The 25,573-nt window shown below is 43.2% G+C and overlaps 1 protein-coding gene across 3 annotated transcripts in view; it reads left to right on the top strand.

Moving 5' to 3' along the window:
• Nucleotides 1-3,383: 3,383 nt before the first annotated feature.
• Klhl8 (kelch like family member 8) overlaps nucleotides 3,384-25,573 on the top strand; it is a 42,528-nt gene continuing 20,338 nt past the window's right edge. The window contains exons 1-2 of one of the 3 annotated variants that reach the window (XM_050155856.1): nucleotides 3,384-3,494; nucleotides 24,403-24,752. In XM_050155856.1, the coding sequence (XP_050011813.1) occupies nucleotides 24,546-24,752 (207 nt within the window). In that variant the 5' untranslated portion in view covers nucleotides 3,384-3,494; nucleotides 24,403-24,545. Of the gene's footprint in view, nucleotides 3,495-4,760; nucleotides 4,948-5,303; nucleotides 5,451-24,402; nucleotides 24,753-25,573 lie in introns of those variants that run through there. The other 2 variants (XM_050155857.1, XM_050155858.1) reach the window with 2 other exon arrangements.

Below are 25,573 nucleotides of genomic sequence, written 5' to 3'. Positions count from 1 at the left end.
TTCATTTTTGATGTTGCTGTTTTGAATGGGGGCAAATTTCTCTTATCCTCACATTTCAGGAATTGCTCCAAAAAGATTTCCACTTCCCTGTACTGGAACCTGAGAAGTCAGATGGTAGGCAGGGTCAAGGCAAGTTGACCTGGGCATGGCAGAGTAGCAAAACTGAAACTCTGAAATTGAAACAAAATAATGATGGAAGCAGTGGCAAACTAGTAACAAGCTAAGCAGCCTTCCCAACAGTGGGAACAGCAAGGAAGGCAACTCAAGTCCCAGCGGCCATCTCAGGATGCCTCCATCAACAAACCCATCCCCAAATACATCGTCAGTGGAAATAAGAACAGGGAGCCTCTGGGGTGAATACAGTCCCCTCATTCAGAGCTGTACCCTTACACCTTTCATTCAAACTTTTGTCTCACTCAGATATTTGAGCCATGGTGAGAGCTACCCATGGTCATTTAGAAAGCAGGGTTGAGGAGCTGGGACAGAGTTTACGAGAACAAAACTTTATTGGCCCTTGCTGGGGATACGTATGTACAAAACCGTTTATTACACAAAGTTGGCATTCATCCCTTATTATTTATTAAAAACATAATCTACATCAAGTATGATATGCTTTTCTGTCTTAGAAAATTTTCAAACAAATGAAAAAGACAGATAACCTATTAAAAGGCTTGCAGGTTAGTGGTTAGTGCTACTGTAAGGATAAAAATAAGTCTCTGTGTGTAGAGGGACTGTGGGGTGGGAGAAGTCTTCCTGGTTAAAAAGCTAAGTGAGCCGGAGAGTGGTGGTGTGCGCCTTTAATCCCAGCATTTGGGAGGCAGAGGCAGTCAGATCTCTGTGAGTTCGAGACCAGCCTGGTCTACAAGAGCTAGTTCCAGGACAGGCTCCAAAACCACAGAGAAACCCTGTCTCGAAAAACCAAAAAAGAAAAAAAGAAAAAAAAAAGAAAAAAGAAAAACAGAAACAAAAAATCTAAAACTCTGAGTGATGTTGTATAGTTGTCAGTTATGCAGCAAAGCGGTAAAAGAGGAAGTTTAGCAGCTCTTTCTCTGGGCCACCAGCTCACAGATAATGATGTGGAGACTTATTAACTATGAAAGCTCAGCCTTAGCTTAGGCATGTTCCTAACTAGATTTTATAACTTAGATCAACCCTTGTTTTTAAACCTACATTCTTTGCTGTGGCTCGGGTACTCTGTGCTGCCCATCCTGTCTCCTCTGGCTAGCGACTCTGCCTTTCCTCTCTTCTGAGCTCTCTATTCAGAAGACCCGCCTTTACCTCCTGCCTAGCCAATAGCTATTGGCCATTTAGTTTTTTATTAAACCAACTGCAGGGACACGTCTCTACACAGTATAATCAAATATCTTGTAACAAAGCAGAAATGATAAAAGCTCAACCAGAAATGAGGGAACTTCAAATATTTCAGAGATGTGAAAGATTACCAGAGATTTATTGATTTAGAGATTTTATTTTTATTCTACACGTATGGGTGTTTTATCTGTATATCCCTCTGGGCACTGTGTAAATACAGAGGCCAGAAGAGGGTGTTGGATCCTGCAGAACTGGAGTTCCATACAGCTCATTAGCCACCATGGTGGTCTGGGAACAGAACCGGGGTTCTCTGGATGAGCACCCAGTGCCCTTAAGCATTGAGCCATCTCTCCAGTTTGATCCCCAGAGGTTTAAAGATATCTTTATTAGATTTGTTTCATGGGCACTGGACACAAAACCTATCATTAACTTATTAGCGTAAAATGAGCCAGTGAGCCAGGGCCAGGAAGGGAGTCACCAGCATGTCTGGGATGTAGAACATAGGAAGTAATTGCTTTGTTTCCAGTTTTGGCTTTTCGAGACAAGCTTTCATACCATAGCCCAGGTTAGCTTAAGGCTATCATTGCATAGCCCAAGCTGGTCAGGAACTCTTGATCTGCCTCCTGAATGCTGGGATTCCATAACTCCTGGTTACGGAAGCAATTATTCAGGGAAGCTTAAGCATGCTGGTAAGGACAGGCATGGAGAAGGGTGATGGTAGGAGCTGGCGGGTGGCAGAAAGGGACATGAGCCATAGCCGTGGCCATGGTAGGGAGGTGATGGTCTTCATGGTCAGAACTCGCCCGCTGCCTCCAAGCTTTTTCTCCACTGCACACGAAGATAAAATTGCCTTCTGATTAGCATTCTAGATCCATTTGCAGACCTCATCAGAAAGGCCTGTGGAGGGTTAAAAGCCGTTTATTCCAGGGTCAGAGGTAAGGACTTAAATATGACGTGCAAATGCTGGCTGGGGTTTAACTGATGATAAACCATTTATTCCCACTAAGTACAGTCAGAAAATGACCCAGAAGGCATGATGCCATCCATCCTTCCGAGTTTTAGTGTTTAGAGCTGGGGGGGGGGGGGGGCCTGAGATCCTTTTCATGGACCAACTGTGGAGGAAGGAAGGGAGGGAGGAAGGGAGGGAGGAAAGTGAATGGAGTGAGTGGGAAAGAAGCTAAGAAAATACTCTAGATTTAGAAAACTATGCGATTCATTTCATTTCAGTTTGTCTTGTTTTATGAAACCTAGACTTTTAAAATAATTAGGTGAAGTCATTGTTTTGGATATATCACTTTTTAGGGGACAGCCTTTTCCAGGCTAAACCTTCCCCTCTTTACTGACATTTGGTATAAATATTTTACTTAAAATATATATTTGCCTGACCCTACTATGCCAACTGGAATTCCTCTCTGTGCCCAGAGTTGTAGCACTTTCTTCTCTCTGGGGACTTGAGCTCCTCATGGCAGGGACTGGGGGTGATGTTTGAGTGAGCGGGCCTTGCTTGCATAAGTAGACCAGTGGGAGCCGGCCCTTGACTACACCTGTCTCCCTTTCAGGTTCAGCTTGAGTCTCTCCAGCTCACCTGGGCTGGATCCAATTTGTACCTCCGTGCTCCGCCACGCTAACAGCTGAGGTTACCTTTCTACATTTCTTCTAAGTTTTGAAGATTCTGGAACTGGGATGCACTGGATAAAAAGAGCTCAGGGGAATATCTTAAAATGTTCCCTTGTTCTCTTTTTCTACGTTTCCACGACTTTATTGAGAATTTGGCTTATCTCACCATTTTTTACTAGTACTGATGTTTATGTAGCACGCAGTACTTGGTCAATTACTTCTTTAGTTTGCAGACACACGCTGTTTTGTGCACATTTTGCAGACAGAGCATGCGGCGAAACTGATTTAGATAGAAAATCCGGGTTGTGGATGGACACTGCTCAAGGGAAGCGGAGCAGGGCAGGAGCGCGTGCCCGCGGGCGCGCTCCCCTAGGAGGAGCTCGAAAACTACATTTCCCAGAGTGCCGCGCTCCGCCGCCCCCGCTGCTCTCCGGCGCGCTCCGGCGGGCCGGACACGAGCAGGCGAGCGCGCGCATCCGCGGGGTGTCCGAGCGAGCGGGGCTGGCGCGGCGCCGGCGCGGAGCGGGTGTGGCGGCTCGGCCTGCGAGGCGAGCGCGGACACCGAGGTAATCCCCGCGTCGTCATCCCACCCGCGCTCGCGTCGGCGAAGGGCGGCCTCGCGGCGCCGTCCCCCAGGGCAGCGAGAGGACCCGGGCGGGCCTCGCGGGCCGCGCTGTCCCAGGTGCTCGGGGTCCCGGGCGGGCGGCCTGCGGGGCGTCCCCGCGGCGGGGCTCCCGGGGCTCCGGCTGTCACCGCACCCGCCGAGGCGGCGAGCGCTCCGACCTGAGCTCGCAGCTTGCTCCAGGGAGGGCGCCCAAGGTGCGGACTCACTTTGGGGTTCCTAGCCGGCTCTCGGGTTTGCACGGTCCTTCCTGACGATGAGGTTCACGGTGGGAAGCTTGTCACATTCCTTTTCCTGCTGGCAGTGTTGACTCTTATGCTCTTTCGTGGAAATCTTCGCAGTTTTGAATAGTCCTATTAACCTGCTGCGATTGCCTACCTTGATTTATTTTGCTGCTCCTTAACCTTAAGCTTTTGTTAGCGTGGGCGGATACTTGGGGAAAAGGTTTCACTTAGAACCTTGGGTTGCCACAAGTAATTAACCTGCTAGGTGCACGTGAGGTTTTTTTTTTTTCTTTTTCTTTTTTTTTTTTTTTAAATACTGGTTTTCTCTTACATAAGTTAATTGTTTTCACTCCTGTTTCTACACGTCCGGAGAGCCCTGGCCGGCCTAAGGGGCGGGTGGTATACTCTTGGTTAAGCAGACACCTTCTGCTGATGGTGCCCGAGACTGTAAATGCATGCAGGTAGCTTTGCCATTAGTAGTTGCTTTTCTGCCGGCTTCCTCCTGGCACCTTCGTCAGTCAAACTGACTGACCTACTTAAAACTTTAGTCGTGTTGCCTTTAAAATACCAACCAGTGGAGACACAGATATAGAAAAGAAATCACAAGATGCTGTATTGAGCTGTATGCACTTGGTTATTCTTCTAGGGTCGCCCCCTCACCCCCACCCCGTGCGCCCTCTGGACCTTGTGCATGCTGGCAAGCTCACTGCCACTGAGTACGTCCCAGTCTGCATTTTTACACTTCAAGCTGCTATTTCAGCATTTGATGCCGCCAGTGTTAGTGATTTGTAACGTCCTGTCTTCCGTAATAATTCCAAATCCTAACTTAAAATCACAGTGAACAGTTAAGCAGAGAGTATCGTTTTCCTGCCGCTACAGAAGCTCAACCTCCCTGCTGTCTAATCACACGCAGGGTCAGAACCTACAGACATTCCTCTTTCACTCAAAAATCCGTCCTTTCCTTAAGGGTCAGACGGCGTTAGGAGTCGAGGCAGTAACTCAGTTGATGGTCTGCACAAACTGGGCTTGGTGGTGTGAGCCTCCACCTACGGCAGCTCTTGGGAGAGCCAGCAGTTCAAGGTCATCCTCGGCAACACTGAGTTTGAGCCAGCCTGGGCCATATGAGATCCAGTCTCAAAACAACAGCAGCAAAATCTAAACAGAAAACCAAAAGTAAATACGTTTTCCATTCCTTATATTTGAGTCCTCAACAAAGAGTTTATTTTTGTATATGAGGAACTAAATACACGAGCAAGAACAGATGTTTCATAGAACAACAAAATGCCATGGTTTTCAGCTGTAGGGTCTTTGGTGTTAGCCATTTCTTTTTCTGAAAAAAGTTTTAAGTAATGAAGCAAGAGGAAATTGGTATTTAAAATTTTTAAATTTTTTTGCAGTGCTGGAGATCAATCTCAGTTGTCTATTTTAAATAGACTAATTATTGTTTACTGCTTCCCCGCCGACATTTTCCGTGTGGTCTGTCGGTCTGTTTTCTGTTCTGAGGAGGATATAATAGTGGGCTGAGCTCACTTCTGCAATTAGTTCTGGGTTAAAATCCCTGCTCTCTCTCTACCCATTGGCTGTTTCATCCTGGCAAGTTGTTATCTGAACCTCCGTTTCCTTCGCTGTGGAAGAGGGATAAAAATACTGTCTGCCTCTGCAGTCTTCCTGGAATCGTAAGGATTAGTGGGTTTTATATGCGGGGCATTTTATACTCCATAATCTTCAATCATAGCTCCAGTCACATGCTGTGTTTTAAAATGCTGCCAGTATGGCTTGCTCTCTGGTGACCAGAGTATTGGAAACACCTTTGTTTCGTCTTAGAAGGGTTGCTTATACGAGTGTTATTGTTTGATTGCTTCTCTGCTTTGTTATTTGTTTATGATTTGTTTTGTTGGTTCCTGTAAATCAGGTAGAATTACGAAGGATTGGAGACATCTTGGAAACTTTATTCCTGTCTCTGTGATTCTTAGTCAGAATCTGTGGCATGCCTTCAAATAGTCTTTCAGGAGCGTAAGAATTCCGTGTGTTTTTGTGTTTCCTGGACCGTAGACCAGATTTAACAGATGCTCAAAGGGGTTCAGGGCCCTTTTCCCGAACTCAACCATTCTTTTCTTTCTTTCCTTTTCTTCTTTCTTTGCTTATTTTCTTTGTTTATTTTTTAAGACAACATTTTGCCATGTAGCTTGGACTGACTCTGAACTTCATGTCCTTCTGTCTCAGTTTCCCAAGTCCCTGGGGTTGCAGGTATTCACAACCACACTTCAGACGGGACTGGGGGAGGACATTGAATGTTGAATTTGAGGCTTTTCGAATCATAGGCAAGGGTTCTACTGCCAAGCTACACACACACACACACACACACACACACACACACAATTCCAAGAACCATTGGCTTCAACTGTCTCCAAGTTTTCTAGAAAAATTGCAGATTTTTTGAAATGGGAGGGGGTGGTAGGACGGAGCCCTCACTTTTGCTCCAAAAGTGGAAGATGATGTTTCTAGCACAGCCTTCCTTCTTCAGGAGGCAAGGCCAGTGATTGACTGTTATCACTAGTAGACACTGTCAGCTTGGACGGGCATTAGAGTTGGCGATTCAGTACTGTTACAGCCCATCATGTTTGAATATTATTTTAAATGCTAAATGATAACCTGATTTATTCTGAAATTTAGACAGTCCTATTCCCAGTAGAATACCAAATGATAAGAAAAATTATTTTACCTTTCAAAGTAGATATTTATACATGTAATTATATATTTTTGTATATAGAAAAGTAAAGTTAAATCCTAACTGGTGATTATTTTGGCAGTCAGTATTGTTTAGAAGGAATGGGGTATGTATTAGGTATAATTTACAGAAAATTTTAACTGTCTTACGTAGATCTATTACTAGATTGTAATTTATGGTTTTAATTTGTTACACCTTAAATTAATCTTGAGGAGTTCAACATCGAGTCTATTTCTAAGTTTGAATTCACTCTTATAATAGAATTTGGAAGCACCTACATGTCAACACACCATTTTCCCTGTGCAGCGATAGACTGCTGGGCTACAGAAGGCTTTCCAGTGTGAAGCCAGCTCCTGTTTCTCACTCCTGGCAGCGCCCTCAGTGCCTCAGCATTGTGGAGGGAGTGGACGAGGGGATCCGTGGTGCTAGACAAACCCTCTGCTGAGCAACATCCTTTCCCTTTGACACTGGGCAGAAATTTCGTTTGAAATGCAGAGTCTTTACAAAGTTAAAGGTTTATAATCTCTTAAATACTTGGGGATTTGTGGAATATTGAGCACAGCTGTGGCTGTCCACAGCTGCTTTGTGTAACAATCATCCCAGCACAAAGTCACATGAGAGGACGCTGCTGGTGTTTGTGGGGGAAGAGTCTGCGTTCTAGATAACGCCACTGCTCCATATTTACTTCATGTGTGAGAGTTTGTGTTAACTGAATAAAAAGCAAATGGTAATCATTTAAAAAAAAACAAACACATAGATGGGAATACTGCCTTTTTAAGATCAGTGATTTTTATGGTAGTCTACTTTAGAACTCTAAGAAGGTGGAAAATAACGCGTGCGGAAAGAAGATTATTTTACTGCTCACTCAAGACACCACACACACACACACACACAGCTAGGACCGAGGCCGTGTTTGGCTGATGGTGAGGTTTGGGCTCACCAGTGTTGACTCCCCGGTGCCCTGCTTTACACCTGTGTGATGGGCTCTCGCCGTCTCTGAGCCCCTCTGCACTACAGTTAAAAGCAGTTCGTCTTTGGGTGGGATGGAGATGCACACATATAAAATTTTTACGTCATCTTAAGTATATGCATGCACACACACTGTGTGTGTGTGTGTGTGTGTGTGTAAGGAAAGGACACTGGTGATCTAGGTCTTTGCTAATGAGAATTCTCAGCATTTCCAACCTAATGTCAGTCATTATAAAGCACACTTTACTTCTTTGCTGTAAAAAAAAAAAAAAAAAAAAACCATTCATTGGGGAGTTATGTTCCTCGACAAAAACTTCTGGGTCAATACCTTATCAAGGTAAGAACATTCATTTATTAGATGCCTACTGTGTACTAGATTCGGAGCCAAGTGCTTTATATCATGTTTCTTCATTTGAATTTCACAACCACCTTAAAGGAAAGCCAAAGTTCAGAGTAGTTTGTGTGATTCACCCAGTCCTTCACAGCCTGAGAATACCAGACTGTCTGACGCCCTAGTCTCTGCTATGAGCCATTACTCTGTATGCCTGTGTTAGACATAGCTAACTTATTTCTCCAAAGGATACAAGGCAGCAGCTTTCTGTTGCACTGCAGTAGTTTAGAACTCGAAGCAAACTGACTTCAACCCAGGGTCAAACCGTTGGCTGTAGACCAAAGCCCGCTTGCTGCCTGCTTCTGTGACCGTGGATGTCTTAGACACATGTGCTCCCTCGTGTCTGGATCGTCCACGGTGAGTGGTTTTCACAGAGGCTGCATTGCCCACGGAGACTAGTTTCCTGTCTAGCTGTTACACCCTAGGGATTGCTGGCTCCTGAGCTAGACCAGTCCTGTTCCCTTTATAAATGAATGACCCACGAGAGGATGTAACATCTCAGGGATAACACCTCACCACTGTCAGTTTTTACTATTCCGTCACACTTCTTTGAAGGACTGTAAAATCAACAGAGGTGATCCTTCTACATGGGATTTTGAAATATAACAGGGTATGATAAGGTATGATAAGGAAATATAACAGGGTATCATAAGCCATTTAAAATCCCAGCTGTAATAATAATATTAGGTCATTTTCCCTTAAAATTAATTTGAAGTGCTTTGGGAAGATTGTTCCTGTGACCCATGCCTAAAGATCTTTGGCCCGGTTTGAAGTTCCCCTACCTAGTTCTCTGTAGTCAACAGCTTTTGGAATCAGTTCATTGTGTGAGTCCTGAAGAGCGAATGTATAAAGCAGCCACAAGTAGAGCGTGCATAGTTTGCATGCAGGTTCTCAAGCAGTGACTTGGTGCCTATGGATGCGGCGTAGGAGTGATAGTAGTAAGGAGGTCGGATGTGTGAGGGGAGCCTTTGTTAAGGGATATCTGATGGGCGTTAGCCAGAGAAGCGAGACCAACAGAGGAGAATGTAGGAAGTCGGACGTCAAAGACTTGGCTGTGCCTGGGTAGAATGGGAGCTTTGAGGACCCGTGGGCTGAGATACCACAGTTAGCAGCCTTACTTGCCATCCAGGCTACAGTTGCTGCTCTTGCGCCAGCCTGTATGTCCCTGTCTTTGCCTTGACCACATAGTTCTGCTGCTGTGTCTGTGCCCCTCTCTGGATGATCAAGCTTTGCAATAGCAGGGTTATTACCATTTGGGGGCTTTTCTTAGTTTTTAAGTAAGATTACTTTGTACATTTTGGGGGATGATTTTGAAGCAAGGTGTCTCTGTGTAACAGCTCTATTAGTCCTGGAATTATCTTTGTAGATCAGGTGTTCTCGAACTCACAGAGATCCACCTGCCTCTGCTTCCTGAATGTTGAGATTAAAGGCATGTGCTACCATGCCTGACTTGTGCATACATTTTCTAAAAGGAAAATATGAGATAAGGTAGTTGAATATAGTTAAGATAGTTGAAAATTTTCCTCACAATTAGAATCTGACTTTCTTTTTTGAGTCAGGGTCTCTCTGTGTAGCCCAGATCTGGAATTTTCTGTATAGCAAAGGCTGACCTTGAGCTGGTGATTCTTCTATTGTAGCCTCCCAAGTGCTAGAATATAAGCCTGAATATAATATAGAAGACATGCTACTATGTCTGACTTTGATCCTTCTGAAGCAGGTTGTGTGTGTGTGTGTGTGTGTGTGTGTCATTTGTTTTCCTGTGTATTGGAACTTCTGAGTCTGTCTAGAGACTCCGTGGTACAGACATTTCTAAGTGAGCTTTATCATCGAGTGATATGCTTGTGGGATTGGATGGTTGGCAGATGCTGCTCTGGGCATGTCTGAGAGGTCAAGCGGAACAGTGTCCATCACGGTGTCTTCGTTTCTGGCGCACCACGGATCGGCGCTTCTCAAACTCTTCGTGGTCAAAGACTAGTTTATGGAACAGTATTTTCACAAAAGACTGAAAATGAAATGAAAAGGGAATAAAGTTTATAATTGATGATTCAGGAGAAGGGAAACTGCTCTTTTGAGTATCTCTATGCTTTGTGGATTTGTTGAGGCTCCATCTTTTCACCTTCATCACCTATGTCATGACCAGGTGCAGACTCTGTCTTCTGTATTCGTTCTTGCCTCCTCAGAATCTGCAGTAGAGCCTGTGACGACTTCAGCCATGAAGTGTGTGGTTATAAACCTGTACGACTACTTTTGAGCACCATATGTTTTGTGTGTGTGTGTGTTCACACTGAATTTGGCTTGTGTGTGCATACTGTAAAAATTAGAATGCTTTCAGACTCCTAGGAAAATCCTGATTCTTTGTTGGCCACATGTTCCTCAGCTTTCTACCACTGAAACAGAATTATGAAGATAGACAGTTTATAGAAAGAAAAGATTAATTTAGGCTCACAATTTTGGAGGTTCTAGTTCATGATTAATTTCATGACTCACTGCTTTGGGCCGGTCCACAGCCGCAGGAGAGGCTCGTTAACAAGGAGGGCCCACAGAGGGATGCATGGATTTCCCTAGGAAGGGGTTAAATGGGATCAGGGGATTGAGGCAGGTTGGAACTAGGATGGAGGGGGATAGTAACAAAAGAGACATCTTGGTGGGGAGCCCATTTAGGGCTTAGGGAGAAACCTAGTGCCAGGGAAACCCCCAGGAATCCCAACTCAGACTCCTAGCAATAGTGGAGAGGTGGCCATTTACTGTAAGCAGATTGGTGACTTCCCTACTTGCCATCAGAGATTCTCTATCCAGTAATTGATGGAAGCAGAGACAGAGATCCAGACAAGCACCACGCTGAGCTCCAAGAGTCTTGAGGAAGAAAGGGAGGAGGGATTGTACATGCCTTAGTACTAGAGGGGGCAGTGCATGAATTTAAACATAAAGTTGGGGTGGTGATCCCTGCTATCCTAATATTCAGATTCTAAGCAATATCTATATTTATCTATCTCTCTGCAATTGATATCATCTATCTGTATCTATATATCTCTATTATCCACCTATATCTGTCATCTGTATATCTCTGTCCATCATCTGTACCATCCTTCCTATCTATCATTTATCTATGATAAAAGTACCAATGAAAGAAGAATTGCTGATCTAATCATTTTATGAGTTTAAGAGTTGGCCGAGATTTTATGTGGTAACCCAGCCCACAAAAGTCAACGTTAGTTAATCATTCATGACCCAGCATAAATGTTGTTAAAATATAATCTTTTGGGGCTGAGTATATAGCATGTTAGGTACATGCAAGCATAAGACCTTGGATTGAATCCTCACTTCTACCCCTGAAAAAATATACCACGTTGTCTTTAAGAATGTTAATGTGTACCAGGTGATGGTGGGGCACACCTTTAATCCCTGCACTCTGGAGGCAGAGGCAGGTGGCTCCATGAGAGTTCAAGACAAGCCTGGTCTAAAGAGCTAGTTCCAGGACAGCCAGGGCTAAACAGAGAAACTTGTCTTGAAAAACAAGGGGAAAAAAAGGTTAATGTGCATTATTTAAGATTATTCAGGTAAACCTAAAACACAAATAAGAGAACAAGTCAGAGATGTGCTATGTCTCAGAATGAAGAGATCAGACAACCCTGGGAGAATTAGAGAAGGGCCGAAGATGGATGCCCCAACGGTACAGAGTTAAGCCGGACCTTGACATTGGTCCCTCATAACAAATGGCTCAAGCCAGCAATCAGCAGGATTCCTCTGACTCCCACCTTTTTCTAGAAGGATGACCTCAGTCAGGGCAGGGGTGTGGACCAGGAGGCGTGTAGTGATTTAGCTAGGGCTCTTTGTGTCTTACTTTTGTTTTTTCCCACTTCATGCTAAGAACTGACGGAAGAAAAAGTAGAGAGATTAGAGGTGGGGCAAGGAAGGTGATTATAAACTGTTTGAGCCGCGCACACCCGGGGCAGTTAGGAAATGATAAGGCTAGATAAATATGGCAGCATTGCCCTTAGATGCTGGTTGGGTAGGAGGGCCATGGTGAAGTTGCCCAGGTAAGATATGACCTGGATTAGACTAGCGTACACTGATCAGTGAAGTAGGAGAAAAGTGTAAGAAACTTTCAGTCAGAATCCAGAGAAGTTGAAACTTATATATTGCAAAAATTGGAAATCAAACCTAGCTCAGCTTTTGAATTGGAACTGGGAAACTGGCGCTGCCCCTGGGAAGGCAAGGAGCAGAAAGTGATGGGCTTTGGAAGGAAAGGTGGGGTCTTATGGTTTGCTCTACTTTTCCCTTCCTTGCAGTGGTTGGAACCGGAGTGTGGTGGTAAACGGTGCAGTCCGCAGAACTCTGCTGCATGATCCGAGTCCTGTCTCCACCATGGAGCTGGGTTCTCCTGTGTCCTCTCTTCATCTATAAAAAGGACAAAAGATGCTCCCTCATAGCTTGTAGAGTTGCAGTAAGGACTAGATTTGCATAAAGCACCTAGGTCGGCAGTGACTGGAGCATGCTTCTGTGGCTATGATGCCACTGATGGTGTAGATGACTACAGTATTTTCCTAGTGGTGGTGGTGGTGGGGGGGATGTCTTGGCCTTACTCTGTGAGCCGCTCATCCCTGGGCAGCAGAGTGCTTGTGATGTGTGCAGGTGATGTCCCCTGAACTGTATGATAAATATGTCAGACTGCCACTGTCTGGTTTCTGTTCTAGTTTTTATTCTATAGTCAAGTTGACATTTTTGGTGTATAAATCTATAGATTTGTAACAGGATACATGACAATCCGTCTTTAAAACCACCTGTGACCCTTGACCCTTTAGTCCCCCTCTACACACCTCTAATTTTAGCAGCTCCTCAGCTGGTGCTGGCCACTGACTGTTCTTTTAAGGATATATAAGTGAGCTGAGAGAGTCTTTTATTCCCTTTTATTGCGGACTAGTGTCCCATCGTGTAGGGTGTCACCATAACTTCATCCGCTCAGCTGGGATCATTTAGCTTGTTTCTAGGCTTTTAGCTATGCATAGAGCAGCTATTAAATTTTATAGCAAGTTCTTAAATAAATGTGAATTTTCCTTCCTTACGGATAGGTTGTCAAGAGTCAGATCGTTTGTTCATATAGAAACACTTGTTATGTATGTGTATAGAAAAACTTGCTAAAATGTATTTTAGGATATCTTAATTGTCTTGTATTCCCAGCAGTAATATTTAAAAGGTTCAGGCATTTCTTTATCAGCACTTGCTAATTCTTAAAATAATTTTTGCTAACATAGATAAGTGGATTTCATCATGACATTTCATGCATCTGTACCATCATACAGTTCTTATTCACAGCCCTGCACTCTCCTCTCCCCCTCACTTCTCCTTTCCTCCCTCAAATAGTCTTCCTTCATGACACATACGATATACAGTCCACATACAGTCCGCTGCCTCTTCCTCCTTCCCACCCTTCTCCCTGCAGACCTCATTGTCTGCTCCCAGGAGCCCTTTCCACTGCCACCCCCACCACACACACAGAGGCATGTGCTCATGCACACATTTAAATCTAGATTTCTCGTGTGAGAGAAAGCATACTTATCTTCCCGAGTTTGTCTTATTTCACATAATGACCTCCAGCTTACCCATATTGTTAGTGTGACAGCTTCGCTCCTCTTTGCAGCTGAGCAGAACTCTGTTGTGAACGTATACTGTAATTCTTTAGCCTTGCATTTGTTGACGGGTCTGTAGGTGGCTCCGTGTCTTGGCTACTGTGAAACAATGTAGCCATGAACCTGCAAGTGCAAGTATCTCTGGGACTGGGATTCAGAGTCCTCGTGTTACAGGGGTGGCATAGCTGGATGATGCATTAGCTCTGGCTTAGAGTTGACACTCCACCCACGTCCCACTGAAGGTTTCTGTGCCCGCATCTGATGTGGGATTGTCATATCAATCTGTTGATTTCATTGGTTGAGCAATAAAGAAACTGCTTGGCTGGCCCTGATAGGTTAAAGCATTGGTGGGAGGAGGAAACAGAATAGAATTCTGGGAGGAAGAGGAAGTGAGGTCAGACCCAACAGCTCTGCTCTCTGGAGCAGAGATGCCAGGCTCCGTTCTCCCAGGCAGCTCCGACCCAGGATGGACGGAGGCTAGAATCTTCCCGGTAAGCGCACCTTGGGGTGCTTACACACATCATTAGAAATGGGCTAGTCCAGGTGCGAGAATTAGCCTATAAGGGCTAGAGTTCATGGGCCAAGCAGTCTTTAAATGAATACAGTTTGTGTGTTGTTATTTTGGGCATAAGCTAGCAGGTGGCTTGGGTGCTGGGGACGCAGCCCCGCCGCTCTGATTTCAACACGCATCCTCACCTGCGCAGGTTGCCTGATGTTTTCATACTTACTCATGGTCCTTCTGAGACGTGAGATGGCTCTCAAGGCACTTTTACCTTTGGTTTCGTGGTGGTCAAGAAGGACTTGAAGATGTGTCAAGTGTGTATTGACCATCTGTACTTCTTCCTTTGGGAACTGTTCATTCAGCTTGTCGGCCCCTTTATCGATTGGATTACTAGGGGTTTTGTTATTTAGAGTTCTTTATAGATTCTAGATAATAATCATTTACCAGGTTATAGTTGGCAGATTTTCTCCAATTCTTAACGCTGCCTCTTCATTCCAACATTTCCTTTGCGTTGCAGAAGCTGTTGAATTTTGTGCCACCTCAGTTGCTGGTTCCTGGGATTGTTCTCTGAGTTTTTGGAGTGTTCTTAATTATGTTAATATTTTTATCTTAGCAATTCTGATGGGTGTGTGATGGCATTATTCTCATGCTGAAATCTATTCCTCTATAGAAGTGATGCTGAATGTCTCTTCCCGAGGTGTTTGCCATCTTCACTGCTGATATTTTCTGAGTCCATGTTTTAATTTGAGTTTTTTTTTTTTTTTATTGAACTTGCAAGTTCTTTACGTATCTGGAACATGTGTTTCTGAGGTGATTCACAGATGTTTTTCATGCTTAAGTGTGTCTTAAGTTTTCTTACTGTTTTGCTTTCAGAGCGCAAGGTTTATGGTTGTTGTTGCCATGCCCAGACACGAATGTCTCCAGGGCCTTGTACATGTAGGAAAGCACTTGACCCCTGAGCCACACTCCCGATCTACAGGTTCTCTCTAACTTTTAATAGATCACCTCAGCAATTTTTCTTTTGTATATCTAAGAAATTTCTTTTTAATCTCAGAACTGTAACTTGAGGTTATGTAGTCATGAAGCTTTTCTCCTAGGTTTTCTTCTGAACGTTTGATAAATTTAATTGTAATTACATTTATGTACTATATAAGATAGCTCATGACTTTTTAAAGCTATATGTTTATGTGGTATATAATGTGCAGGGGTTTGTTTAGTTTCATAATAATCTTTGACCCATTGTTAATGTTCATATTAACATGAGCTTTAGGTCAAGATTTATTTAGTTTTTGTTTGTATGCTATATTGTTTTATTGTCATTTATTGGAAAGATTTCTTTATCGAACTGTTCTTGTGCTTCTTTGACATTCACTTGGTTGTGTTTGTGTAGGTCAGTTTCTGAGTCTCGTGTGGTGTTGATGTCTCTGCATTTGCTTTTACCATCTTGTCATTTCTGGTTTAGGGTGGTTTGAGAACTACAGTAACATTGTTAAGGTATTGGAAGTGCCAGAGACCCCTTAGGCAATCTCTTCTGTTACTGATATGTTAGTTTGATCTGATTGCTTCAATTAATCAATACACCTTATTATTGCATATTTATTAACTAAGGTTGTCCTAGTTCGGTTTTTTTGTTGCTGTTGTTGCTGTGGTAACACTATGACCAAAAGCACACTGGGAAGACGAAGGTTTTCACGTCTTAGAGATGTAGTCCATCATGTAGGGCAGCTGAGGCAGGAGGCTGAAGAGAAACCGTGAGGAATGCTGCTTTCTGTACACTTCCTCTGGCTTGTTTCATGACTTCTCACACAGCCCAGGCTCACCTGCCCAGGGTGATACTGTGCACAGTGGGCTCACCCTCTTGTATCAACTGGCAATTAATTTGCTCCAATTGCCTGCTCTTGGTGCTTCTTTCCCATTCAGGATGCTGCAGTAAATTCAGTATCTGTGTCTCCTTGGTCTCCTGCTGCCGTGGTAACCAGATTTCCCTCGTTTCTGCCAACTTTGATGAGTATTGGTCAGATGTCTTGTGGAGTGTCTCATTAGGTGTCTGTCTGATGCTTGTCTCCATGGGCAGACTGAGGTTGTGGGCTCTGAGAAGCAGACAACAGGCGTGAGTGTGTCCCCACGGCAGCATGTTGAGATCCACAGTCGCTGCTCCCCTTGATTGCCTGGCTGAAGTGAAGCCACTTTACCATTGTGAGCTTAGTCTCTGCTTTAGCCTGTTTCATGCTGTGCTCGTTAGAGTGAGGTCACTGTGCCACTACACACACACCACACCTCAGCAGTAAGGCATCTGAAGGCTTGGAAGGTGGTCCAGTCTAGGAAAGCATTTGCCTCAAAAGCATGAGAACCTAGCTCACAGTCCCAGCACTCACATAAAAACCCGGTGTGGAGACATGTACACAATTCCAACAGTGATGGTGAGCTCAGGGATAGAGGTAGGTGGGTTCCTGAAACCCACTGGCCAGTTAGCCCAGCCCACTTGGCAAAGTTCTAGCGCAATGAGAGATCTGTCTCAAACAAAAGGTAGAAGGCACCTGAAGACTCACACCTAGACTTCCTTTGACCACCACACGCATGCCATGCACACACGTGTGTGCGCACATGTTGGGGAAGACTGCTTGTTTTTTTCCTGGCTGCCCAAACTCCCAAAATAATCACATAGAAACTATATTATTTGAATCACTGCTTGACCAATCACTTAAGCGTATTGCTAGCTAGCTCTTATATCTTTGGTTAACCTATTTCTATTATTTTATATTTTACCATGAGACTCATGGCCTACCAGCAAGGTTCCAATATATCTGTCTCCTGTGGCTACTGTACATGGCTTCTCCCTGACCTTGTCTACTTTCTCCCAGCATTTGGTTTAGTTTTCCTGCCTAGCTGTATTCTGTTAAGCCATTGGCTGAAAGCAGCATCTTTATTAACCAATGGCAATAAAACATATTCACATCCTACAGAGGGGAATCCCACATCACCTCTCCTTTTCTGTTTAAATAAAAAGTAAGATTTTAACTTTAAAAGTAAAATTGCATATAACAGGTATTAAGCAAGAATTAGTTACAGCCGGGTGATGGTGGTGCACGCCTTTAATCCCAGCACTCGGGAGGCAGAGGCAGGCGGATCTCTGTGAGTTCGAGACCAGCCTGGTCTACAGAGCTAGTGCCAGGACAGGCTCCAAAGCCACAGAGAAACCCTGTCTCGAAAAACCAAAAAAAAAAAAAAAAAAAAAAAATTAGTTACAATATTTATATCTACTTTATCTTTTATCATAACTAAGGAAAACTATAATAATAACTATCTATTCATCAACTCCATCAAAGACTCCAGAAGGATATATTACCTAAGTAAACAGGAAGTGCATTGTAAGCAACTTTGAAAACTCTAGAATTGAGAGAGACATCTGCTGCCTGAACAGTCACCCAAAGTTCTTCTGTATCATTGGGGCATCCATCTTCAGCCCACAAGCCCATAGTATCTGGCAGACTTTTCCATGAAACAGGAATTTCAAAAACAGTTCTGCCTATATTGTCAGTCACTTTTTTCTGTGTCCTGTAGAATGTTTTGCAGACTCTTTCATGAAGCAGGAACCCCCAAGGATCATCTCACCTTTAGGCAAGTTCAGCAGTCATTTCTCTGTGGGTCCTGCATGTTCAGTTCATTAAGCAGTCCAGGCAAGAGCAGTTTTTTGCCCAAATGGCTAACCAACTCCATAAGGAGCCTCTTTGATGCCCATCTTCCTCTTTTTTCTTTTTTTTTTCTTTTTTCTTTTGTCAAGACAGAGTTTCTCCATAGCTTTGGAGCCTGTCCTGGAACTAGCTCTTGTAGACCAGGCTAGCCTTGAACTCACAGAGATTCTCCTGTCTCTGCCTCCCCGAGTGCTGGGATTAAAAGCGTGTACCACCACTGTCTGGCCCATCTTCTTCTTGAAGTAACTGGTGTTGCCAGGAGCATATTTTAAATGTCATGTTCTATAGTCTTTGAAAGATTTGAAGAATACCTATGTATCTGAAATACATCTCTGTACATCTAAAAATCTAATTAACATAACTACAAGCTTGACTGTTATAGATGATTATCTATTAACCTTTATTAATTATACATTACATTTTTAAAATGAGCTGCACAAACACAATACCTTAATCAAGAGCAGAAATATACATATAACAAAATTGACCTTAAATTTGTATCAATAAACCAAGATCCATATCAATGCAAATCTCTATAACATATCCCCTTTAAATGTACATAAACATTTATAAACAATATTTGGTAATTTGGGCATAGTTCTCTTCAAAATGATTCCTGCTTTTTGTTGGGCGAATTAATTTTTAGGAGTTTTCTTGGTGACCTTTCAGGTGGGATCTTGGTCCATCAAACCTCATTAGTCTGGAAGGATTCCACAGGTTCCTTGTTCTCTGTGGAAACAAAAGAAGAACTTCTTTTCCAAAGCAACAAATCCTTAGCCCCAAATTGTGAAGTCAAGATACCTTTGAGCTGTGCCGTGGTGGAGCATGCCTTTAATTCGTGCACTCAGGAGGCAGAGGCAGGCGGATCTCTGTGAGTTCGAGGCCAGCCTAGTGTACAAAGCTAGTTGTAGGACAGGCTCCAAAGCTACAGAGAAACCCTGTCTCGAAAAAACAAAAACAACAACAACAACAAAAAAAAAACAAGATACCTTTGAAATATGTATGCTGGTTTAGCTTAGCAGCCCATACAATGAAATGTTTCTCTGTACTTAACTCCTTCATAGTCAAAAAATTTAGAGAAAACACAATAATACACATAATCCAGACTCTCTGTGAATTTTCTATCTTTCATGGCTTGTTTTTACTTTTTCTACAAGCTTAATATTTATTTTATAATCTTTACTCCTTTAATTTATGACTGTATTCTTTTATATTACATTTACTGTCTCTTTACTCTTTTTCTTCTCTCTCAAGACTATGAACATTTTTAAAACACACTGTGTCTCATTTAGAGGCCTTTTATGTATGAATTTGTGTATCTGAAATCCTTTTCTGTCCAGGAGCACTTCTTGAAATGCTAATCGGTCTTCGTAGGACTAAGGCTGCTTTTCCTTTTGGCTCTACCCAATCCAACATGGCGGAGTCATATTCGCTGCCTCTGCGAGCTGTGCACACTGCCCCAGTTCCAGGTATGTAGCACACACACACACACACACACACACACACACACACACACATTCTCATGTATATGTGAGTGAAAAGTCTCCATAATTTATCTGGAAATTTTCTATCTCCACACTTACCCCCGTCCTCTTTCTGGATTGAACCAAAGGCCTGCTTACATTAGGCTCATGGTAGGCTTATGATAGACTCACAGTAAGCTGTCATTGTCCCCCGAACCCATCCTTCTGCAGCTTGAAATCATCGTTCCTGTTTGTGTGTTCTACTCCATCTATTTACTGATTCTGTAGTTTGTAAACCAGCAAGGCATGGACTGGAGTTATTTCTCTTATGCTTGGGGTTATGCAACCTACACTACTACTGAAGGCATGCAATATTGTTTTACATTGAATATGGTGGTTCCTCAAACCTTGTTTCAAAATGCTTATGTATTCTGGTTTCTTCACCTTCCCATTAGAAAATTTAGACTCAGTTTGTCATATTCTTTATTATAAAAACGTATTATTGACTTGATTGGAATTGATTAAAATTGGAACCAGTCATGTTTACTAAGTTGAGTCTTCTAGCCTAGAAACTGTGGGATCTCTCCATTGCTTTAGGTTTTCTTGAAGTATTTCAGTGTATAAGTTCTATATGTTTTACTGGTCCTATACCTGAGCATCTCCCTTTCCTGGAAGCAATAAACATTTCAAATTTCTGTTTCCCTTGTGCATTGCTAATACATAGAAATAGAGCTGACCTTTGTGTATTTACCTTGTATTTTGTGACCTTGTAAACTTAGTAGTGTTAGGTGTTTCTGCTCCTTAAAAATGTTTTACATTGGAAATGTCTGCTAATGGACTATAAAGGGACCTCCCTGGGGACAAAGGGCATGTGCAGATCTCAAGCCTCGTCCCAGAACCCTAGCCATTGAAGTGTGATGTGTTCTCTCTCCTATCCCATTCCACCTTTTGAGTTTATCAATCAGCCTTAATATCAGATGTGCCATAAAACCTAGGATATCTCCACCACAATGTGTCTACTGTTAAAATAGGGAGGGACGGAGGGACGGACTAATGAAGATCCTGAAGATCCTACAGGGAACAAACTCTGGCACTGTCTCTTCTTAAACGCAAATGTATATACTTTTGTCACTCCTTTCTATGTATTGACCACAACGGTGCAATGGTAGCCCATTGTTATCACACAGCAGATTGTCTATACAGCGTAAGATGCCCGCAGGAAGAACACAGCAGCTCCTGCATAAGTTCACTGATTCTTCTCAAGGCCAGGAGAACATAGAGAACATGTCTTCTGATACATGCCCATCATAGTGAAACACAGTCTCCTCCTGTAAACCCTGCAGGAGAATAAGAACACCGAGTTCCCTGTCTACTGGTCCAACCTGATTTTTTGCAGCCAGAGTTGTTCCTGTCTCCCTTTCCTTCCCTTCAGTAAAATTTGCACACATTTTAAGGCTCTGGTTCGTATAGTTTGGTATTTGAGCCAGGAGATTGCACATATTCAGTTACACTAATGTCAGGCGTTCTGCTTCCTTTTAAGTTGTGCCTTTTGGTTTCTCCCTTTATTGTGTCAGAGAGAACTTATGTTTCTTACATGTTTTTCTGTACCAGGCTTCTTCTTTCGGGCCACCAAACAGCTCCCATATTATGACACAGAGACGTATTAGTTTTGAATGCTCAGTCTAACCCAGGCACGTTTCTGCTAGCTCTTTTAACTTAACCTGTCTCTCTTTATCTATCTTTGCCGTGGGGCTTTTACTTTTCTTTCCTTCTGGATGTGTTACTTTCACTGCTTCCCTTGTCTGTCTGCCTGACTTCTGGCCCCCAGGCATGTCTCTCCTCTTGAACCTAGATTTCCCCTCCTATTTATTCTCTCTGCTCAGTAACCCACCTGTCCCTCTCCTGCCTAGCTGCTGGCCAGTCAGCTTCTTAAGCAGGCAAGGTAAAACAGATGCAACACATCTTTACATAGTTAAACACATACTCTTACATCGTTAAACAAATGCAGCATAAATAAATGTAACACACCTTCACACGGTTAAAGCAATATTCCACAGCATAAACAAAAGTAACACACCTTCACACGGTTAAAGCAATATTCTGCAGCATAAACAGATGCATCTTTGCCCAGTTAAAGTAACATTCCACAGCATTTTTCCTTCTCCTCTGCACTGTTCCCCTCCTCTTCCAAGTTCTAGGATCACAGCATGCCCCATCCCTAGTAGTCTGCCATGACAGGGCTTATATTTAGACCCTACTCCACTTTTAGTTAATGGTTGTCAGTAGCAGAAGGTAAGGGACCAGCTTCATTCTTTTGCATTTGATATCCAGGCTTTTTGTTTATTTGGTTGGTAGTTACTTTGTTGTTGCTTTTTTTTTTCTTGTGGGGACTAGGCAAGTGCCCTGCCACTAACCAGTGGCCCTTGTTTTTATTAAGATCAGGTTTTGCTATGTAGTGCAGGCTGGTTTTAAACTTGCAGTGAAGCCAAGGCTGTTCTCAAATTCGTAATCTTTCTGCCTACACTCCTGAGTCTTGGGTTCATATGTCACCACTGTACCCTGCTGGTGTCCTCTCTGCACCATCTCCTTTTGTGTTCATAACCTAGCTGTTTCCATGCGTTTTACTTTTTTAAAAAATATTATTAGTCTGGTTAGATCTTATTAGTGTTTGGTGTATTTCCGTCTTGAGACTTAAATGTTTTTTCTCTTGTATGCATCTTTACTTGGAGTCTGCGTTTCCGTGCAGTCTAGAAATATGTGTGTGATTTGAAGGCACTGTTTAAAATACTCACAGACTTGTTTTCAGTGGGCACCAACAGGAAGTCCCATGTACTCGTTTCCCACAGTGGGGACATCACGTGTGGCTTGAGCACGAGGCGTTTACAATGATGAGCACATTTCACCTGTCTTTTGCACTAGCTCGTGTGTATGTTATCATGTGCACATTCGTGTGAGGGTGCCCTACACACAGTTCCATCAGTGCATTTGGATCTCTTCTGTTTTCTATTTAAAGCCATAGCTCCCCTCTCTTGCCCTCCCTTTCCTTCAGAACCCCCATCTCTGTGGTCCTGTCATCTGAGACTTTCACAGACAGTGGTGCTCTGGGTAATGTCTCAGGACTTCAGTAGAAACCTGAGACTATAGATTGCACACATCCAGACAGTTTTACATGCACACAGATACTTGGAAAGACAAGTTGTCCTCTGCTCTCTACATGTGTGTCATACACTTGTGTGCCCACTCCTGTACCATACACACCACCATCATCCATGAAATTTAACTTGTAACTTAAGCTCAGTAATAAATTAGTAGCATTTAATGAGACATAATAATTATGCGAACATACTATAATAAAAGTGCATGAATGCAATCCCCTCCTTTCTCTCAAAATGTCTTACTATACCATACTCTTCTTGTGTTGACAATACCACAGTACTTAGACAATGAGATGAAGGATGGTGGTTCTGGATGCAGCATTAGGCTACTATGTATGGGTTACCTGAGATACACACACTGCAATACTGTTGGAGAAGGGGCTGCTTGTTGTTTCCCAGCCACCCGGCTAGCTTAGACCCAAAATAATAACACAGAAACTGTTAATTAAATTGCTGCTTGGCCCATTAGCTATAGCTTTTTATTGGCTAACTCTTACATATTAATTTAACCCGTTTCTATTAATCTCTGTATCACCACATGGCTGTGGCTTACCAGCAGAGTTTCAGCACGTCTGACTTTGGTGGCAGCTCCATGGTGTCTCTCTCTCTCTCCATCTTTTTTCTTCCAACATTCAATACAGTTTTCCCCACCTACCTAAGTTCCGCCCTATCAACAGGCCAAGGCAGTTCCTTTATTCATTAACCAATAAAAGCAACACATAAACAGAAGGACTTCCCACACCATTTCCTCTCTTCTGTTTAAGTAAAAAGGAAGGCTTTAACATAGTAAAATTACATATAACAAAACAGTTATCAATCAAGAATTACAGTTACAATGTTTATATTTACTTTATCTTTTATCATAACTAAGGAAAACTATATCTATTCTTCAATTCCATCAAAGACTCCAGAAGGATATAATATTACCTAAGTAAACAGGAAGTGCATTGCAAGCAACTTCTAAAATTCCAGAATTGACAGAGATATCTAGAATTGACAGAGACCGACCTGGACAGTCACCCAAAGTTCTTCTTAACATTGGGGGATCCATCTTTAGCCTACAGGCCCATAGTATCCAACAGACTTTTCCACAAAGCAGAAAATTTCAAAGATAGTTCCACCTATATTGGCAGTTTGTCAGTCACTTTCTTCTGTATCCTGCAGAAAATCTCACAGATTCTTTCATGAAGCAGGAACCCGGAAGGATCACAATACCAACCACAGCAGCTACTACTTGCTAATGGGTGGATTACGTCTACAGATTGAAGACACTAAGCAAGCACATGATTTGCCTCCTGAGCAGGGTTGACAGGACTGGACAAGAACTTGCCTGCCCCAGGGCTGGAGAGATGGCTCAGAGGTTAAGAGCAGTGGCTGCTCTTCCAGAGGACCTGGGTTCATTCCTAACACCCACATATCAGCTCATGACTATCTATAAATCCAGTTCCAGGGGACCTGGCACCCTCACAGACATGCTTGTAGGCAAAACACCAATGCACATAAAATAAGAATAAATAAAAAAGAAGTTAGCCTGTTTAAAAAAAAAAGAGCTTACCTGCTCCCTAGAATCACCAGTTTCTGTTTAGAACCTTCCAATTATTTGTTTCTAGTGAGTTTCTTTTAATTTTTTAGACCAGGGTTGATTGCATTTAAATTAAAGATGGTTATGCAGAGTGTCTACAGACTATGCCTCGGCCTGATTGTACCACCAGTTCAAAAGCTTTGAGACTTCTGGGAACACAGCTGTGCCCCTGCATATTCTCACTGGGGCTACTCTTACTACCGAGGAAGAACTGAGCAGTTGTGATGGGGTACAAATGACCCTCAGAGTCAAAGTTACTTACTTGTTGACTCTGAGGAAATGGTTTTGATTGTATTACTTGCTTTCTATTGGCTCTGATTTGGTTTCTGCTTCTTATGACCGGGCATCTTAAAGATGTTCTTCCACTGATGTAGTTAGCTGAAGTGAGTCATGTGACATTCAGTGTCAAGTTGCAGGGCGTCCAGCTTGACCCATGTGGTTTCATGTATCATATTGATAAATTATAATCATAATGCCTTTTAGTTTATCTTTGTGTTTCATTGTTTTTTAACATTTCAGAAAACTATGATGACAATTGAAGGAACTTTGAAAGATGTCTGAAGTTTAGTGGCTACATCTGCCTTCTGTCTTCTCACCCCTAAAACGGAATAAGGAATAAATGGGATGTTTCAGAACAGAGCTACATAAAAAGAGCTTTGCAAATGGCTTCAGAATCTACCAATGGGAAACCAGCTAGGAGTCACGTGACAAAGGGGAGGCGCCAGCACCAGCCAGCGAGGAGCAGGTCCTCTGTCAGCGAGTGCGATGGCGACTCCTTCACCTTTGAAGCCAACGAGGCGTGGAAAGACTTCCATAGCTCTCTCCTCCGGTTCTACGAGAACGGAGAGCTCTGTGATGTCACTTTAAAGGTGAGGTCTTTCCTTTCCCCAGCTTCTTTGGCACAGCACGGAAAATGAGAGTTCTGTTCTTACAAAAATTAGGTGTCATACTGTTCTGTCATTACCTTAGTCTCAGTTCTTTGTGAATCGGTGTCTCCTGGGTAGCTCACGATAGCCTTGAACTGACGATCTTTCTGAGTGTGGGATTACAGGTGTGTGCTGCACTGTGCCTGCAAATAGGCACGCTTTTATGCTAATTTACTGTTGTTCTTTTTATTGGAATTTTTCATATAATATATTCTGATCACACTTTCCCCTCCCTCACTTCCGCCAGATCTCCCTACAATCTACCCACCCAACTACACACACATACACACACACACACACATGCACGTGCATGCTTTCTAAAATAAACAAACAAAAATACAAACAACCCAAGGAGGGAGACAAGAAACACACACAACGTCCACAAAATCAGAAACTAAGATACACAAGCAAAAGACGAGTAAGACAAAAAAACTGCCCCAATAAAGCACATGAGACAAAAGTCTCCACAGTACCATTGAGGTCATTTGTCCTGGGCATGGAGCCTGCCCTTAAGTGTGATTCCATTGGAGAAAACTAACGTTTCCTTTTTAAGTGGTTATCAAATGGAGACAGCTCCTTGGATGGGAGCAAGCCCACTTCCCCCTCAGCACTGGGACCCCATCTGGCTTGGATCTGTACAGGCCCTGTGTGTGCTGCCGCAGGCTCTGTGAGGTCCTGTGTGTCAGTCCTGCTGTGTCTGCAGAGCAATTCCCTCGGTGTCATCCGTGCCCTCTGGCTCCTGCAGGCCTTCAGCTTCCTCTACA

This window comes from Alexandromys fortis, unplaced genomic scaffold, assembly GCF_014885135.2.
Source record: "Alexandromys fortis isolate MF-2015 unplaced genomic scaffold, M_Fortis_MF-2015_v1.1 scaffold_87, whole genome shotgun sequence".
Lineage (NCBI taxonomy): Eukaryota > Metazoa > Chordata > Mammalia > Rodentia > Cricetidae > Alexandromys > Alexandromys fortis.
Note: the sequence above shows the minus strand (reverse complement) of the source record. Positions and strands in the feature narration are given on the sequence as shown.